Source organism: Corylus avellana, chromosome 4, assembly GCF_965113065.1.
Source record: "Corylus avellana chromosome 4, dhCorAvel1.hap1.2, whole genome shotgun sequence".
NCBI classification, from domain to species: Eukaryota; Viridiplantae; Streptophyta; class Magnoliopsida; order Fagales; family Betulaceae; genus Corylus; species Corylus avellana.
In genome coordinates, this window is record NC_142493.1 from 29,505,055 (window position 1) to 29,523,423 (window position 18,369).

Consider the following 18,369-nt stretch of genomic DNA (forward strand, 5'->3'; position numbering starts at 1 on the left):
GCCGCTTCGAGAAGGTCACATGCCTTGTCGTCTGGTTCTCAATCCTCTTGATTTGTATCTTTCCGCGTCCCATTTCCAACCTATTACCTTATTTTCTTTCTCCCTATCTTTCTTCCACTTGAAATGGCTTGTGAGTTTTGTTTATATTAGTGGACCTATGATTTAAGATTAAAAAAAAATGATGGAATCCATCTTTTAAGACAAAATTTAATATTTACTTTGAAAATGAATACAAATATCTTTCTTTCTTTTTTATTATTATTATTTTTATAAAACCAAATGCAATATTATATCACATATTAAAAATTTATTCTCAATAACATATTTTTAAGTTTAATTTTTTAATATTTGCTAGACGTGTTCTATATCCTATATGCGAATTCTATGAAACATGCAATAATTTTTCATTCAAAATTAAAGTATATATACTATATGCGAATTGAATGAATATATTAGTCATTGATTTTTATTTTTACAAATCATTGTTGATCAAAAGATTAATTTTCACTGTCGGATCATCATAGTTATATGATAGTCTACTAAATAGCACTACTCATTAATAGTGTCATGTATTCATTGATGATTAGTTGTAATTTAAATGTATAGACATTGCTACTTAATTGGTGAAAGATGCCTTTTTTTTCTTTTTCTTTTTTCGAGTAAAAGAAATGCTGCATGTAACCACTTCAAGTGTTTATCATTGAATTTTGAATGAATTAATCTATATGATATATCAATGTTTATTTTCATTAACACATCATAATTAAAATCAGCATTTAAAAATAAGTATTTAGAAGTTTCCCATAATTGGAATTTGGAAATGATCATTGTACCCGGTTACATTCGTTGGGTGTGGATCCGTCGACCGACCCGATCAGCCATGGGCCGCGAGTCATTTGGCGAGGAGATTATGAGGCACCTCTGACACGCGTAACACTGCATGCAATAACAGGCTTATCGAGCTCCACAGCACTATCATGGTTGGTGCCAGCCAAGAATGTATAAGAGGATAAAACCAGTGTACTTGTTGTTTGAGAAGCAGCAAAATCAAGAAATCATGTCCACTTACCTAGAGGTTCCCGGCGAGCTGACTCAGACCGGCACGGCTTTCCTCAAAACGGCCACCGCCACCATCCAAAACTTTGCTCCCATCAACAAGATCCACCAGCACCTCTGCGCGTGCGTATTTCAGGGGGTAGCCGCCCCGGCCACCCCTATGGGCTGGTGCTCCTCCCACTTGGAGTTGCTGCCGCCCTTCTAATACACATATATAAGAAGATGAATTAATATGGTATTTTGTTCTATTTTAATTTCTCGTTCTAACAAAAGGAGTTAGAGAGTCGTAAGAAGGCCACTAGTTCTTCCACTCTGGGGAGCAGTACCTTTTGGAAAAAATTATGGGCTCTACCGGTGCCTAATGTCGAGAAAAATTTTTTATGGAGGGCCTGCAAAAATATTCTTCCGACTCGGGAAAATTTATATAAACGAATGATTATTTCAGATCGTCTTTGTCCGGTCTATGGTTTGGAGGAGGAGACGGGTTTACACATTCTGTGGCAATGCCCATCCGCCATGGATGTATGGTCTATGGGTAATGCAAAATTCCAGAAGTGCTTCTTCTCTGGAAACAATTTCCTGCAGTTGCTGGAGTTTATGTTCGGAAGGTGCGGCTAGGAAGATCTGCGGTAATTCTCAGGTATGTCTCGGCGGATTTGGCTGAGAAGAAACGACTTGCTGCATGGTGGAACCTTTGTTCATCCGAAGGTAATTCTAGCACAGACAAATCAGGCCATTGTGGATTACGACCTGGCCCCAGCAGCGTGAGACAGCAGCTCAGTTCTCTCGTGCAGCACAGACCACGCCCAGTACTCGAATTTGCTGGCAAGTTCCGATGATGGGGTGGGCAAAAGCGAACTGTGATGCGGCTATTACAAGACAGCACGAGCGTATGGGGCTCGGGGTGGTTGTAAGGGATTCTTGGGGGAATATATTGGCAGCAAAATGTGTGACCCAAGCTGGATGCTTGGCTCCGGCAGCAGCGAAAGCGATGGCGTTTCTTTTGGCTATACGTTTATGTCATGAATTATGTCTCCCTCAAGTGCATTTTGAAGGGGACGCAAAAGCCGTGATTGATGCTGTAAACTCGAAGGAGAAGGATAGCTGCTGGATGGGGCACATCATAGAGGACATAAAATTGGAACTCCAGGTGTTTCAAAGGTGGCAGCTCACTTTTATTAGGAGGGAAGGTAATAATGTGGCTCACTTATTAGCAAAATATGCTATGGAACATACCCATGGATTTTGTTGGAAAGATATACCCCCTGATTGTATACGTGAGGCTGTGCTATCAGAGCAAGTTACTCTAGATGCCTGAATTATAATGAGAAGTCTGCTTTTATCAAAAAAAAAAAAAAAAAATTTCTCGTTCTAAGTTGAGTTTTCAGCTTCTTCTGAGTGGCCGGTGACCACATTAAAGTTAAACTCTATATATATATTTTTGTTGGTGTAAGTTTCTTTTAAAATTAAAACAAATTACTTACAATAATAGCCCCAAATATTGTTCCGCATTTTATTTACAAATCAAAATAAAAGAAATTAAATTGCAGCCAAGGAAAAAATAAGAGAAATGTTAAGCTTACAAAATATTTTATAAAATAAAATTTTACAACGGAAGGAGATAAATTTAAATTTTAAGAAATTTAATTATCTAGTGCTATATCAATTTGTAAGAATTTTTTCTTAAAAAATATTTTGTAGATTTAGCATTCTTCAAAATAAAAGCACTCTAGAGGGGTCATTGGAAATGAACATAATCGCTCATGCTCGGATTTAGTTTGCGATCGGTTTATTTATCAAATGAATAAAGCTTGAGTACTAAGATAAATATACTAGTTTGTGACTGACGTAGCGGAAGACTTGGTAACCAAAAGGTTAGAAGCTTCTTCGCTTGATAATCAGTGTTCAATCCTCACATTGACACACAATACAATCCGCAGATTGTAAGATAAGTTCTCCACAAAGAAGTTTGAGAGAATTCTCATAAATATTTCATTGATTAAAGTTGGAATGTGTTGAATGAATCGTACAAGCTCCTAGTTATGGGAGGACTACAAAAAAAAAAAGAAAAGGTTTTTGTTGACCAATAGTTTCTGACGTGTCAAGCATATTGACACGTCAAAAATTACTGATGTGTCAGAAATTGGCATGTCAAAAATTATTTTTTGACATGGCAGTTTCACCACGTCAATAATTTATTGACGTATCAAAAAGTGGCACATCAAAAAAAAATTTTGACGTGTCAATTTCTGACACATCACTAAAGTTTAAAAAATATTTAGAAAAATCATAATTTTTTTTAAAAAGGTTTCCGAAAGTTTTTTTCAATTAAATTTACTTCATGTTTAATTTATCATCAAAAATTCAGTTGCAACTTAAAACGCATATAAATCCTTACAAATGTTGAACACCCATATATATCTAACTATTGAAGGAAAATTTCCAAAATCTCTTCATGAATTCACTTCACAAGTACTCCGATCTCTAAACATCCAGTAGAAATTCCTAAAATACTTCAAACTCCCAAATAATGTGGAAGAACAAATCTAAAAGTGGGTTGGCAAATTTAACAAAAAAAAACCTTTTATATAAGAGACTAATAGATATAGAATAACTCAAATTCAAGCATTTATACCTTAAAATCCCCAAATATTCAGACCCATTCCCTTCTCTCTCCATTTCTCTTTCTTCTTCACCTTTTCTCCTCTTCTCTCGCAGGTTCCTTCTCTTCTTTTCTTTTATTTTGTTTAAGCTACAAACAAGGGAGGTGGGTGTGAGAAGAAGAAGAAGAAAATATATATATATATATATATATATATATATATATATATATATAAAAGTGAGAACCGAAAGACAAGGAGAAAGAAGGAATTTGGGAGAATAAATTCGTAGAAAGGAGAAGGAGAAAGGAAAGAAAATAAGGAAAATATCTCATCTAGAAGAGGAAAATAAAAAGAAAAGAAAAAAAAATGACAACTTATTTGAAAAGGAAGGTTGTGGGCGCACGCGGGAGGAGAAAGAAAAAGATGAGGAAAAAGGACAGAAAAAAAGGGAAAAGGGGTCCAGCTGGTCTCGCACCTTTTCGATGAGGTTTCTTGACGTGTCACATAAGCACATATATATGGTTATTATATGTGCTTTGAATTATTTAATTTATGGTTATTAATTAATATTAGTTAACAAAATATAAATGACTATTAATTAATAATAAAAATTATGCAATGCTTTCACTATATATGGTTATTATATATATGTACTTAATTTGTATTCTTTAATTTATTTGGAAATAATTAATATTTGGTAATTCTTGACGATTCTTTAATTTATTTGGAAATAATTAATATTTGGTAATTCTTGACATGCCACATGTGACACGTCAAGACAGTCATCATATAATTAAAACATTGCATAATTTTTATTATTAATTAATAGCCATATATATTTTGTTAACTAATATTAATTAATAACCATAAATTAAAGAATTCAAAGCACATATAATAACCATATATAGTGAAAGCATTGGATATAAGAGACAAGAGCATTAACTAGTTTTATAAAATTTTAATGGGTTTGAATATATCTCTTAACATATGACGACATATACCAATTATACATATACTAATTAAATTTTGTTACTTAATATAGGTACCAATTAATATTGTTATCTAATTTTGTTAATCAATTAATTAAATTTTGTTACTTAATATAGGTACAAATAATTAATATTATTAATTAATTAATATTTGACGTGTGAAATAATAGCACGTCAATAATTATTGACGTGTTACATTTGACACGTCAAGAAAATATATTGAAAATAATAAGAGAAATAAATTATATGATCACTTATTTTTTAAAAAATACTATATACTTAAAACTAAGATAATACATATATGTCTTAATATTCCTACAATATTGAAAACGTGATATGTATTAATACTATATCACTTTAATTAATAACCATATATATTTTGTTACCTAATATTAATTAATAGCCATAAATTAAAGAATATAAAGCACATATATATAATAACCATATATAGTGAAAGCATTGCATAATTTTTATTATTAGTTAATAGCCATATATATTTTGTTACCTAATATTAATTAATAACTATAAATTAAAGAATTCAAAGCACATATAATAACCATATATAGTGAAAGCATTCCATATAAGAGACAAGAGCATTAACTAGTTTTATAAAATTTTAATGGGTTTGAATATATCTCTTAATATATGACGACATATACCAATTAAATTTTGTTACTTAATATAGGTACCAATTAATATTGTTATCTAATTTTGTTAACCAATTAATTAAATTTTGTTACTTAATATAGGTACAAATAATTAATATTATTGATTAATTAATTATTGACGTGTCAAAATGTGACACGTTAAGAAATTATTGATGTGTTACATTTGACACGTCAAGAAAATATATTGAAAATAATAAGAGAAATAAATTATATGATCACTTCTTTTTTTTTTAAATACTAAATACTTAAAACTAAGATAATACATGTATGTATTAATATTCCTACAATATTGAAAACGTGATATGTATTAATACTATATCACTTCAATTAATAACCATATATATTTTGTTACCTACTATTAATTAATAGCCATAAATTAAAGAATATAAAGCACATGTATATAATAACCATATATAGTGAAAGCATTGCATAATTTTTATTATTAATTAATAGCCATATATATTTTGTTAACTAATATTAATTAATAACCATAAATTAAAGAATTCAAAGCACATATAATAACCATATATAGTGAAAGCATTGCATATAAGTGACAAGAGCATTAACTAGTTTTATAAAATTTTAATGGGTTTGAATATATCTCTTAACATATGACGACATATACCAATTAAATTTTGTTACTTAATATAGGTACCAATTAATATTGTTATCCAATTTTGTTAATCAATTAATTAAATTTTGTTACTTAATATAGATACAAAAAATTAATATCATTAATTAATTAATTTTTGACATGTGAAATAATTGCACGTCAATAATTATTGACGTGTCAAAATGTGACACGTCAAGAAAATATATTGAAAATAATAAGAGAAATAAATTATATGATCACTTATTAAAAAATAAATAAATAAATAAAATACTATATACTTAAAAATAAAATAATACATATATGTATTAATATTCCTACAATATTGAAAATGTGATATGTATTAATACTATATCACTTTAATTAATAACCATATATATTTTGTTACCTACTATTAATTAATAGTCATAAATTAAAGAATATAAAGCACATATATATATAATAACCATATATAGTGAAAGCATTGCATAATTTTTATTATTAATTAATAGCCATATATATTTTGTTACCTAATATTAATTAATAACCATAAACGTGATCCACAGTGTTATCCAACTTCTATATAAAATAAACCCTAGCTACTTAAAATCTTAAATCAACAAACTTACTTTTCTCCCATTATCTTGTATGTGATGAGGATGATATCTCCCATTATCTTCACCGTTTCTCTCCTGCTTTCCTCCGCCTGCCATGCTGCGGTGCAGGACTTTTGTGTGGCAGACCTCACAGCTCCTCAAAGCCTTGTAGGCTACGCTTGCAAGAAGCTAGAAACGGTGACGGTGAATGATTTTGTTTACTCCGGCCTAGGTGTTGCTGGAAATACCTCAAAACTTAAAGTTGCAGTGACCTGGGTAACCGTCCCGGAGTTTCCTGCCCTAAACGGGCTTGGAATCTCTTTGGCTCGTGCGGACTTGGCGGTTGGTGGAGTTTTTCCAATCCACACACATCCTAGAGCTACAGAAGCCATAATTGTTTCGGAAGGGAAAATCACTGCTGGGTTTGTTTCCTCGACTAATACAGTTTACTATAAAACTCTAAAGCAAGGTGACGTCATGATTTTCCCCCAAGGATTACCACACTTCGTAATGAATGCCGGAGCAACTCCAGTCCAAATATTTGTTAGCTTCAGTAGTGAAAATCCTGGTCTCCAGGTTCTCGACTACTCTTTGTTTTCAAACGATTTTCCCTCTGAATTGGTAGCAGCAACAACTTTCCTTGACATTCCTCAAATTAAGAAGCTTAAGGCCTTTTTTGGTGGCACTGGTTAATTAATTAAGCTATTAATTTGGAGATCTACGTACCATGAGTGGTCATTGTAATTGTATGTACCCATTGCTTTACAAGCTTTACGTGTTTTGTGTCATCCATTAAATAATTAAATTTGCTTATTTTTATTATATTTAGTTTGTTTTGGCGTAACATGATTTTCAAAACATATTTTATGTATTTTTGAGTGTTTGGTACGACGAAAAATAATAGTCGACGGAACCCTGTTTTAAATTTTTCAGAAAAATATCTTTCATTGAAAACATTACGTAAAAAAAAAAAAAAAACAGAGCCTTAGTTTAAATTTTTTTACATATGGTATAGAATTAGAGATCATGAGTTTGAACCATATTTTTGTCAATTTACCCCCTCTAAATTAAATAATTAAATTTAGGTATTCTTATTAGTTAGTTTTTTAGGATAATTAATAGTGATTTAACAGATAGGAATTAATCAGCCTCAATTCTTGTTTGATATGACATGATTTTCAATTAATTCCAAGTGGTCTCCGAATCCCATTCCTAAGTTGAACAAATCTTTTAAGCAGGGGAGGATAATGGATATATAGGGCATCAATTCTAGCTATCATTGAAATACATCATTCCTAACACCAAATGGAATGGAACAAGAAAATTAATGGGAGGATAGATCTAGTATATTAATGGGAGGATAGATCTAGTATATATATATTCTAAGGCTAGTAGGCTACACAATACCAAAAAAGAAAAGAAAAGAAAAAAAAGGTGGGCTACACAACTTTAAAAGTTTAAAACCATCATTTAAAGTAGATATTTTATTTTACTAGTGTTTTTCTCGTGTCCTCGTAATCTTATGTAAAAATTATTTTATAAAGGGAAAGATTAGGTGTTCTTCTAGTTAGTGTTGTCCTGGTGTCCTCTCAACTGTGATGTGACTTTTAAAATCAATAGATTAAAAGTCAATAATGATAATCTCAAATTTAATTGTGATTTTAAAAGCCACATCATAGTTGGTGATTTTAAAAGCCACATCACAGTTGGTAGGACAACAGGAGAACACTAGAAGAACACCTAGTATTTTTTTTTTTATAAAAAACAAAAAAGAAAGTAGCTCTTTTTTCTCTCACTTGCCACTTGGTTTTTATAAAATAATTTTCACCTAGGACGGGGAGGACACAAGGAGAACACTAGGGGAGAACCTAGCATTTCCCTTTATAAAAACTAAGTGATAGAAATAAGATCAACTTTCTTTTTTATTGTTTATAAAATAATTTTCACATAGGATCAATAGGACACGAGAAGAACACCAAAAAAACATCTAGCATTCACCTTCCAAATGAAAATTTTCCAAGTAAGACCATATTCGACACAAGAACCTCATCAAACTAATTAGCTAACTAATAAATAGTTGAAAAATCACATTTATCTTTTTTAGTTACTTATTTTATTTTATTTTTTTAAAAAAGTAGCTATATTATTTTCGACATTTTAATTATTCACTTTTACTATTTCTTTTAAAAATTATTTTTCAAATATTTTTTATTCATTCTCCAACAATCATATCTATGAAAATATCCATCACAAACTCATTTTATCCGAACTGAAGCAGCTCTGTCTTCCCTTCCACGTCAAGAATTATTGACGTGTTAAAATGGTACGTAAATAATTATTGACGTGCCAAAATGTGACACGTCAAAAAATTATTGACGGGTTACATTTGACACGTCAAGAAAATATATTGAAAATAACAAGAAAAATAAATTATATGATCACTTATTTTAAAAAAAAAATACTATATACTTAAAACTAAGATAATACATATATGTATTAATATTCCTACAATATTGAAAACGTGATATGTATTAATACTATATCACTTTAATTAATAACCATATATATTTTGTTACCGACTATTAATTAATAGCCATAAATTAAAGAATACAAGGCGCATATATATAATAACCATATATAGTGAAAGCATTGCATAATTTTTATTATTAATTAATAGCCATATATATTTTGTTACCTAATATTAATTAATAACCATATATAGTGAAAGCATTGCATATAAGAGACAAGAGCATTAACTAGTTTTATAAAATTTTAATAGGTTTAAATATATCTCTTAATATATAATGACATATACCAATTAAATTTTGTTACTTAATATAGGTACCAATTAATATTGTTATCTAATTTTGCTAACCAATTAATTAAATTTTGTTGCTTAATATAGGTACAAATAATTAATATTATTAATTAATTAATTTTTGACGTGTGAAATAATGACACTTCAATAATTATTGACATGTCAAAATGACACGTCACTATTTATTAATGTGTCATTTTGACACGTCAATAATTATTGACGTGCGAAAATGCGATACGTCAATAAAGTTTTTATTGATGTGTTACTGTAGCCACGTCATTAATTATCGATGTGGCAAACAGTGTGTTACTGTTTACCACGTCAAAAAACATCATATTTTTTTGTAGTGGAGTAGGGAAATATTAAACTATTTTAAAAGAAATAATAAAATATTATTGGCCATAATATTATTGGCCTAACAATGGCAGCTTGTCATTGGTTCCCTTAATCCGACATTAGCCTGTCATTGGTTCTAGGTGGCTGTAGTGTCGGTTCTGACCCTGTTTTGACAAAATAATTGCGGCCTTCCCAGCTTTAACATTGCAGCCCAACTGTTGCAGCTCTAACATCGGCCTGTTTGCCAATGGCCCTGGGCTGGTACTGTACTAGGGCTCGTACTGTAGCACTTTTTTAGGAATATGTGTTTAATTGATTTTAGTGAAAATGTTTTGTGTGAAAAAGTTAAAAAATATATTTTATATGAAAAAAACTAAAAAAATTGTTTTATAATGATTTTTTTATTTGAATAATAATAATAAAAAATGATTGATGTAGTATAAAAGGTAGAGATGTTAGAATTAATTTTAAGGTGAAAAGATTTTTTTTTGGGATTGAGGGAGGGCCTGATACAATACCAGCCCAGGCTATTGGCAAACAATGCCATCAACACCCTTCTATCAATGCTTCCCATCTGATATTGCGGCCTTGACACTCTCGCCCAATACTGACATTATTCCTTATTTATTGGCAGATTCTGTCAGGTGTCAGATATGATTCTCGGGTGTTATGCCCAAGGGACAAGTAGTCCCGGTTGAGGGAGAAGTTGACCCTGGGTTAGATGCCGGGTGGACTGTCCTACATCAGATTGGCTTATACTATAAGATAAATATATAAATTTTCAAATGTTAATAATTACTATAAATTTACGGAAAAAAAAATGACAACATTTAATCCATATGTCTAATGAATAAGTTCAAATTGTATGAAAAATAAAATAGACAAAGTTTGAACAAATTATCTAATTTGGTGGTAATCAATCTTAATTTGTGTTAATATTTTTCTCGACACAATTACAACTGTATCCCTATGTCACATAAATATTGGTAGCTCGCTTGAAAATAGAAACGCGTATTATGGCCCGCCTAACAAAATAAAGGGCCGCAGCGAATTAAAAGCTCTAGCTGGAATTAAAGGCTGTCCTGGTTTATGACTTTGTAAAACCACCGACAGCAAGCCGATGGTCAGGAGTCAGTACCCATGGATTCAGTGGGTTGAGTGGGTTGACCTTGAACCAGCTTTTCCAATGCAATGGACAAGACAGCTGGCAAATGGAAGTGGAACCGCAGTAATTGGTTTGTTTTGAAGATTTCTTCTTAATAAAAATTGAAAAATAATTTTCAATAAATAAATAAAATATTGCACTACATTGACAATGCGTCACAGTGGACCGTGGTTGTGATCTCACGGTGGCTGACCACCACATCTGTCGGTACTGTCGTTACGGGGCCACCAGAAGATGGCCACTCCCATATGGTGGCCCCAACACCAACCCATTTTGTTTGTGGTTTTTTATTTTTTATTTTTTTAAATAATTATTTATTGCTCATACATGTAATGAGCAACACCTACAACTGAAAAAAATTGTATAAATGAACAATATGCACCATTAAAATATATATATATATATATATTAAATTATTTTAAAAATTGGATTTCGTAAAGAATTTTATAATTTATTTTGAAAAGTCCAAAAATCTATTTGAAAAAAGAAAAAGAAAAAAAAAAAAAACAAGGAAGAAGCATTTTCTAGCATTACGACTTACGAGGGGAGGGAGAATCAGCGGCTTTGGAAACCCCTGGTATTTCTATTTCCCAACCGCTCCCATCATTACTCATTAGCACTTCGAATATGTCAACCGGTAACAAGAAAAACGGTGGGCTTATATTATTTATATACAACCAACTTCTCTGAATCCAACGATCAATCGATCATCACCTGCTACACAAACATCTGCTCTTCAAATGGCTTCTCTTTTGCTACTGCTGTCCCAGCTTGTTCGTCCTCAAGCCACGACTCCAACTATACTCGCAAGACTTCCCCCCTCCTCCTCTGCTTCTGCTTCCGCCTCCCGTGTTGCCGCTGCTATGCGTTTCACCGCCCAAAAGCCGCCGAGGGAGGAGGCCATCAAGGATAACACCGCCTCGGAAGAGATGGTAGAGGAGAATCCGCAAGAGTATAGGGTTTGCATCGAATCAGTTTGGCCATAAATCTTCAAATCTGAGTTCTCGCATAAATTATTCCTTATTGTTGCAGTTCAATTGTGTAAATATTTTCCGAGTGTTCCTACTTTTTCAGTGATCAATGCTTCAATTACTCTCTCTCGCTCGTTTTCTTCGTTTTTTTCCCCCCTTTTCTGCAACATCAAATTTTGAACCTTAAGACTTGATTAGAGAAATTCTATAGTCTTAAATCAGCATCAGGACTCGTATCTATCAATTTGGGAGGATTCATTTCACTATATTCACCGTTAAATCGTTTATTACTCATTCATTAAATAAAAAAAAATAAAAAAAAGTTGACGAGCAAAGCATAAATTAAAATTTATTTAAATAGAGAATCAAATAATTGATGAGAAATATATTACATTAGAGAATCAAGTGGGTTTTTTGTTTGGATTTCATCGCTTTGAATCTTTTACATGTTCGGGTTTTTTGTTTGGATGGGTGTTCACGGCCAAAATGATTGTTTTTAACGGCATTTTTTTTTTTTTAAAGTTCACGTTAGCCTTTGAAGTTAAAAAAGCCCAACTTAAAATTCCCGCCTTCCGACAAAACTACCGCAGATATGCGGTAGTTTTGTCTACCGCAGGTAAGCCTGTCCCAAAAAGGGGAGGAGGGGAGACTAAATTAATATATATATATATATATATATATATATATATATAATTAAAATTAGTATTCAATCAATGTTAAAAAAATATAAACAAAATAAAAAAAAATAATTATTTTTTAATATATTCAATTTTCAATTTAATCTCTAAATGTAAAGTGTATTATTAATAAAACTTATATGAGATAAACATCACATCGTAAGGACCAAATTTTGGACCGCTGTTAATGGGCTTGGGCCGAACTAATAACTTTTGGCCTAAATTTAAATTTTCATTTTTAAGCATATTTAACAAGGAAAGAATTCAAAATTGGCGGGTGGCAATTACACTCGTTGCAGTCTTACTAAAACTATTTTTTGATTATTTTGGTGAGGCAATTTAATAAAAGTAGTTCAAATCTTCACTTTACTTAAAAAAAAAAAAAGGGGGAAGTGAAGTAAACAGTACTCACAAAATATAAAAATTACTCTTCACTTACTTATTGATTAAACAACTCATTTCTCTCTTTTCTTTTTTGCTTTTCATTTCTCTATTTTTTTTTAAAAAAAAGAATAAACAAATCTTTGAAAAATAATATTTAAATAAAATGGTAAAAGTTGATTGTTAAAATAGTGATGCAGCGGTGGGTGCTCTAAAATAAAAAGGTGAGTTGTTAAAACAATCAAAAGTGTATTTTTGGTTATTTTGGTGAGTCTACTAAGAATGCTCTTATATATATATATATATACATTTCAATCCTAATCCTCAATTTGATGACATGTGGTACCCTACTAAACCCAGAAGAAAAATATTGAAGTGAGGACAAAAGTGAAAGAAAAAAAATTTAAAATTGCATATGACTTGCACATGACCATTTATCGTCAATTTTAACTTTTTTGACTGACAAAATGTGACTTTTGTCATAAGATGGTAATTTGATAGGATCAGGTGTCGTAGTTAATAGTTTATGGGAAAAAATGCAAAGGCAAGTAATTACCCCAATATTTTCCTCTACGAGGTTTGATACGAACACCACACAAACTTAACTCTAATTTCTCTTCTACGTATAAAAAAAAATTGAATTTTAAACCAAACAATTTATCTTTTTTCCCAAATTTTTAGAATCCAAAAATCTTCTCTATCAATTTTTTATTTTATTTTAAATGACTCATAAGAGAGAAATTGGCCATAAATTAGATTTATGTTGTGACCTTAACATTTTCCTTTACATTTCAATCCTAATCTTCACTTTGATGACATGTGGTGACAGCATTAATTGTTGTGGTTGGGAGTTTGGGGCTGGCGATGGGCGTATACTTGAATCTTCAATATCAATGACATTAATTAAGGACAAGCATTTTGTGTAGCATCCCCCATCCCCCAATCTGTGCAACTCAATTATTAAAGTTTTATTTATGAGAAGGTAGGTAGATAATTCAGTATATTGGAAAGAGAAATGCTATATTTTCAACAATTACTTGTATTTTATCCACTTATTTCTTTTTAAAGAATCGAATGATATTCATTATCTCAACAAAAAAAACAAAAAAAAAAACACAGGACGATCCAAAAGATCATTCGAGAAGGAGAGGCTGTTTCCCCTTTACAATATCACCACGGCTTGGTGGGATATCTTCTAACCAAGTAGATGAACATCATTATTGGCATCCCTACACACGTGGTTAAAGCTGACTTTCTCCAATCCACATGATTAAAGTTTTATGCTTTCTATGAAATGCCCATAGGAGCTGAGGTACGATCCTTCATGTCAATGGCTTTGATAACTAGCATAGCATAACCTTTTCGTAAAAGATGATTGCCTGCAGAGCCAGTATAGTTTCTGCAGTGGTAGGGTTGCCTGGTTATGCGCCGGACATGTACCACGTGATGTCTTGTTGATAAAAATGAGAAATTTAGCTGTGAAACCGTATCGCATCAACTTTAGTGATAAATGCAACTTTCAGAAAGGGACCGGCAAATAAAGAGAGATATGGGTGTGTTTGAGAAAGTTATAAGAGAAAAACATATATACAGAAAATTGATTAATGTTATATAAAGCAGGAGAAAATTTACTTTAAATTTTTGAACTATTACGTGTTTTGACGTACTTTCAAATTTTGAAACATATTAGTTTGAGACCCTGAACTTTTAATTACAGTTAATTTGAACCTTTCAAAAAATTTAAACTTCTCTGTCAGATTTTAAACGTTAAAAGTGAGACAATGATATTTATACCCTTAATTTTTTCATAAAATTTTAAATTTACCATTAATTTCAAATTAAAAATACAAAATATTATAAAAAAAAATTAACAAGGTGACCCACGGTTGGACCACCTTGTGATCCTTTTTTTTTTTTTTTTTCATTTTTGTTCCATTTTTTAAAAAATAAAAAGAAAATTGGAGCGTAATTTTGTATTTTTAAGAGTTTTAACGTCAAAAATTGATAAAATTAGATAAATTGATTACAATTGAAAGTTCAGGAGTCCAAATTGAGATGTTTCAAAGTTCGGGGTATGTCAAATCACATGTAGCATTAAAAATTATCATAAGATTTAAGATAAATCACTATTAAATTTTATATACAATAATAATTTTTAATGTATCCTTAAAAAATATGCATTATAAATGGTAGTGATAGTGTGTGTAATATTTTTAAAAATAAAACAACATCTTAACTATAAAATAAATCATTTTCGTTTCACTCGGCAAAATAACAATTCTTCGAGCATAACATTTCCTTCTCCCACATCCACTAAACAATTTCATGATATTCAAAAAATCAGAAAAAAAAAAAAAAAGAAAAGAAAAGAAGAAGGAACAATTAAATGATTTATTTCTCTTCTCCGGTGAATTAAATGGTATTAAATACCATTTGCCCCAAAAAGGGGACAGGAAAAAATTATGGCAGACGACAAGTGGTCAACTAAAGTGGTTATAAAAAAAAAAAAAAAAGGTGGCCCGTGTGTGCTGACGTCATGGTCCCTCTGACAACTGGCAAATATTATCCGGTGGGAGAAATTCGATCCCTCTCTTTGCGCCTTAAACCAGGCTCAAATTCTTCAACAAAATTCCGATGCATCCAACGGTCCGTGTTCGCTCCGCAGAGTCCGCACAACACATGCAAGTGTATATGTTTCCGGTTTCCCAAAAAGTTGAACAGCTGGTCCGTTCAAGTGCCAAGTTAGTTGAGGACTTTAATGGGATTTTTAGAATATTTTACAAGAAATAAGATATACCACATTTTATTTTTCTATTAAAATGTGAAAAAATCAGGAGAGGGAATTTACAAAGTCATTAGTTCAAATATTTCTTTCCCTTTTCTCTCCCTTAACATGGTAAAAAAAATACAAATTATTAATTTATTTTTAACAAAGAATGATTTAAAGAATTAACTGAAACTGCCCATTATAGAATAGTAATAAGATAAAAACCATATATATATTTTTTTACAAATTTAATAGATTAATTATTAGATTTGTGAACTCATGTGAACCCCACACTAATTAAATGGTGGATTTATCTATTCACACTATAGAGATAGTCAAAAGATTGTTGAAAAATAATGAATTATATCATTTATCATAAAAATATAATTTAGACAAATGATTCACGTAAATATTTTTCTATCACACAAATTCAATAGTAGATTTTTATAGTATCTTTTTTTATCTGCTTATAGTCGTATAGGAGAGGCTTAGACGGTGAAAACCACAAGTGCTCCTTCAAGTTCGACTAAGCCATAACATAACCGAACAACACCAGAGCATCAATGAAAATCTAATGCGAGTAATACTAATCATACATATGTAGAAATTTTTTATTGCGAAAATTTGAACTTACGCCCTAGTTTATGCCTTGACTACTTTGAAATTTTTTTTAGTCATTGAACTACCGTTAAGGTAAAAGAATGATAGATTAATTCATTTACTATAGAGATGGTTACAAAATTGTTAAAAAATAATAAATTCTATCATTTCTCTACAATTTATAACATTATTCATATTCTATTATTAATATTTTAAAATTTTAATTATTTTTTAAAATTAGAAATTAAAATTTCACGTCAATATTAATTATTAATAAAATAGAATTTTTAAAAATAGAATAGTCCAAATTTAAAGATTTCAACAAATCTCTAAAACGTGAAACATGTTGACGTGAGAGATACGTGACCGACACAAAAAAGACGAAAGCGGTACCAGGGACAGGCAATACCCGGTAGGGGAGCCCCGGTTGAAAAAAGGCAGGGATTTACGTAATTGCTTCTTAATTCTTATCCGGCCAGTTTCGTTGCAAGGCACCGGGAAAAGGAAACGAAAGAGGAGTTTTCCCGCGAAGAATGACAGGGGTTAGTCTCGAAGAGTTGAAGAGGAGAATGGCGGAGTTTGCAAAGGAAAGGGACTGGGATCAGTTTCATAGCCCTAGAAATCTCCTTTTGGCTATGGTAATTAATTTTTTCACCTCTGATGGTTTTTGTCTTGCATCCTTCATGGTGTTTTGGCTAGGAATACATGTTTTGGAGATTCAACTCCTTTTGCTCTGTGATATGGAAATAAATTAATAAATCATACTAGCAAGTAACTTTCTGATAGAAATTCATTAGGGAAGAAAATGACAAGAAAAGAAAGAAAGAAAAAGAACTTGGAGACCAATGGATCAACGGCAACTCTCTCACTTAAATGCTGTTTCCACATGCCTTTTGGCATTAATCCCATAAACCCATTATTATTACGATTTATATATGTGTATATATAATTCTTGTATTCAGCTTCGAGACGAAAAAGTGGCAGGAAAAAAGTGGAATACTCTGATCCACCATGGGCGATGTCTTCCTTTCCAACCATTTTATTATTTTAATATTCTCACATACCCATATGTATATTGACTTAAAGGACCCTTTGGAGATCCTGGCAGTTCTATTAGCATTAAAAAAATGTATCTGTTTACTTGAAGCCCAATACCAAGTTTTGGTCATATAGAATATAAAAATCCAGCTTCCTAGCGAAATCTCAATATTGTAACTGAAAGAAACTGCGTTCGCTTCTATTGTTTGATTGTTTATATATATGCTCATATCTCTGCTGATCTTTTGAATCACTTTATCAAGTGCCTAGGAATCGATCAAAGTAGGTTTAAGATGGCGTTTGTAGGGCATGAATTCATAGGTGTACAGGAAAGAATGTTTGTTAATTGTTATGTTATGTGTACTAGTTGTTTCATGTGATAACAAGACCCCCCCCATTCGCCTTACTCGGAAAGAAAGGTATATAATTGAGGTTTCATTTTCAATCGTCTGCTTTACTTTTTTGTTTTGGTGCATCTGGGTGTGCTTGTGAGTTTCAGGTGGGAGAAGTGGGAGAGCTGTCCGAGATATTTCAGTGGAAAGGGGAGGTTCCAAGAGGACTGCCTGATTGGAAAGACGAAGAGAAGCAACACCTGGGTGAAGAACTGTCAGACGTCTTGCTCTACCTTGTCAGGCTTTCTGACATATGTGGCGTTGATCTTGGTGAAGCTGCTCTTCGTAAGATAGAGCTCAATGCTCTTAAATACCCGGTCAAGGGCTCCTCCAAAAAGGCGAAGCTCACGCAAAACAGCGCAGCTGATGACAACAATGGTAATTTTAATGGCGGTGTTACAGGCATCAGCAATAGTGACAGCTAAGGCAGGGAGTGATGGGGTTTGATCTTTATGTTCCCTCTTGACTTATTTGCACCCTTTTTAGCTTCTCAAAGCCTTCTCTTTTATTGTTGTTTATGGGAAAATGATTCTCAGATGTTATATTATAGTGTCTTGTAGTTATTTTCTTAAGGATGATTTGGTGGGGTTGCGTGGAGATTAATAGGGGAGATTAGTGGTTGGGGTTTCAGGTTTGCATTAGAACGACTTGGGGTGGCGTGCCACTGTGTTCCGTGACACTGTTCTTGGTGCTATGTGATTGCTGTTCTTGGTTGGGGTTTCA

At 31.7% G+C, this 18,369-nt stretch overlaps 2 protein-coding genes and 1 non-coding gene across 3 annotated transcripts; all 3 read left to right on the forward strand.

The window, feature by feature from the left end:
* Nucleotides 1-1,894: 1,894 nt before the first annotated feature.
* Nucleotides 1,895-2,374, forward strand: LOC132178381 (uncharacterized). The gene has a single exon (XM_059590822.1). It carries the CDS (start codon nucleotides 1,895-1,897, stop codon nucleotides 2,372-2,374), a length of 480 nt encoding a protein of 159 aa, XP_059446805.1.
* Nucleotides 2,375-6,558: 4,184 nt separating this feature from the next.
* On the forward strand, nucleotides 6,559-7,194 carry LOC132176884 (auxin-binding protein ABP19a-like). Its single transcript, XM_059589041.2, has one exon. It carries the CDS (start codon nucleotides 6,559-6,561, stop codon nucleotides 7,192-7,194), a length of 636 nt encoding a protein of 211 aa, XP_059445024.2.
* Nucleotides 7,195-16,566: 9,372 nt separating this feature from the next.
* LOC132177807 (uncharacterized) lies at nucleotides 16,567-18,369 on the forward strand. The gene is made up of 2 exons (XR_015911879.1): nucleotides 16,567-16,854; nucleotides 17,754-18,369. It is a non-coding gene; the product is annotated as an uncharacterized LOC132177807 (transcript).

Bases quoted from the DNA above. Each gene is read 5' to 3' on its own strand.
- LOC132178381 (XM_059590822.1), top strand. From the start codon at position 1,895: ATGGGGTGGGCAAAAGCGAACTGTGATGCGGCTATTACAAGACAGCAC.
- LOC132176884 (XM_059589041.2), top strand. From the start codon at position 6,559: ATGAGGATGATATCTCCCATTATCTTCACCGTTTCTCTCCTGCTTTCC.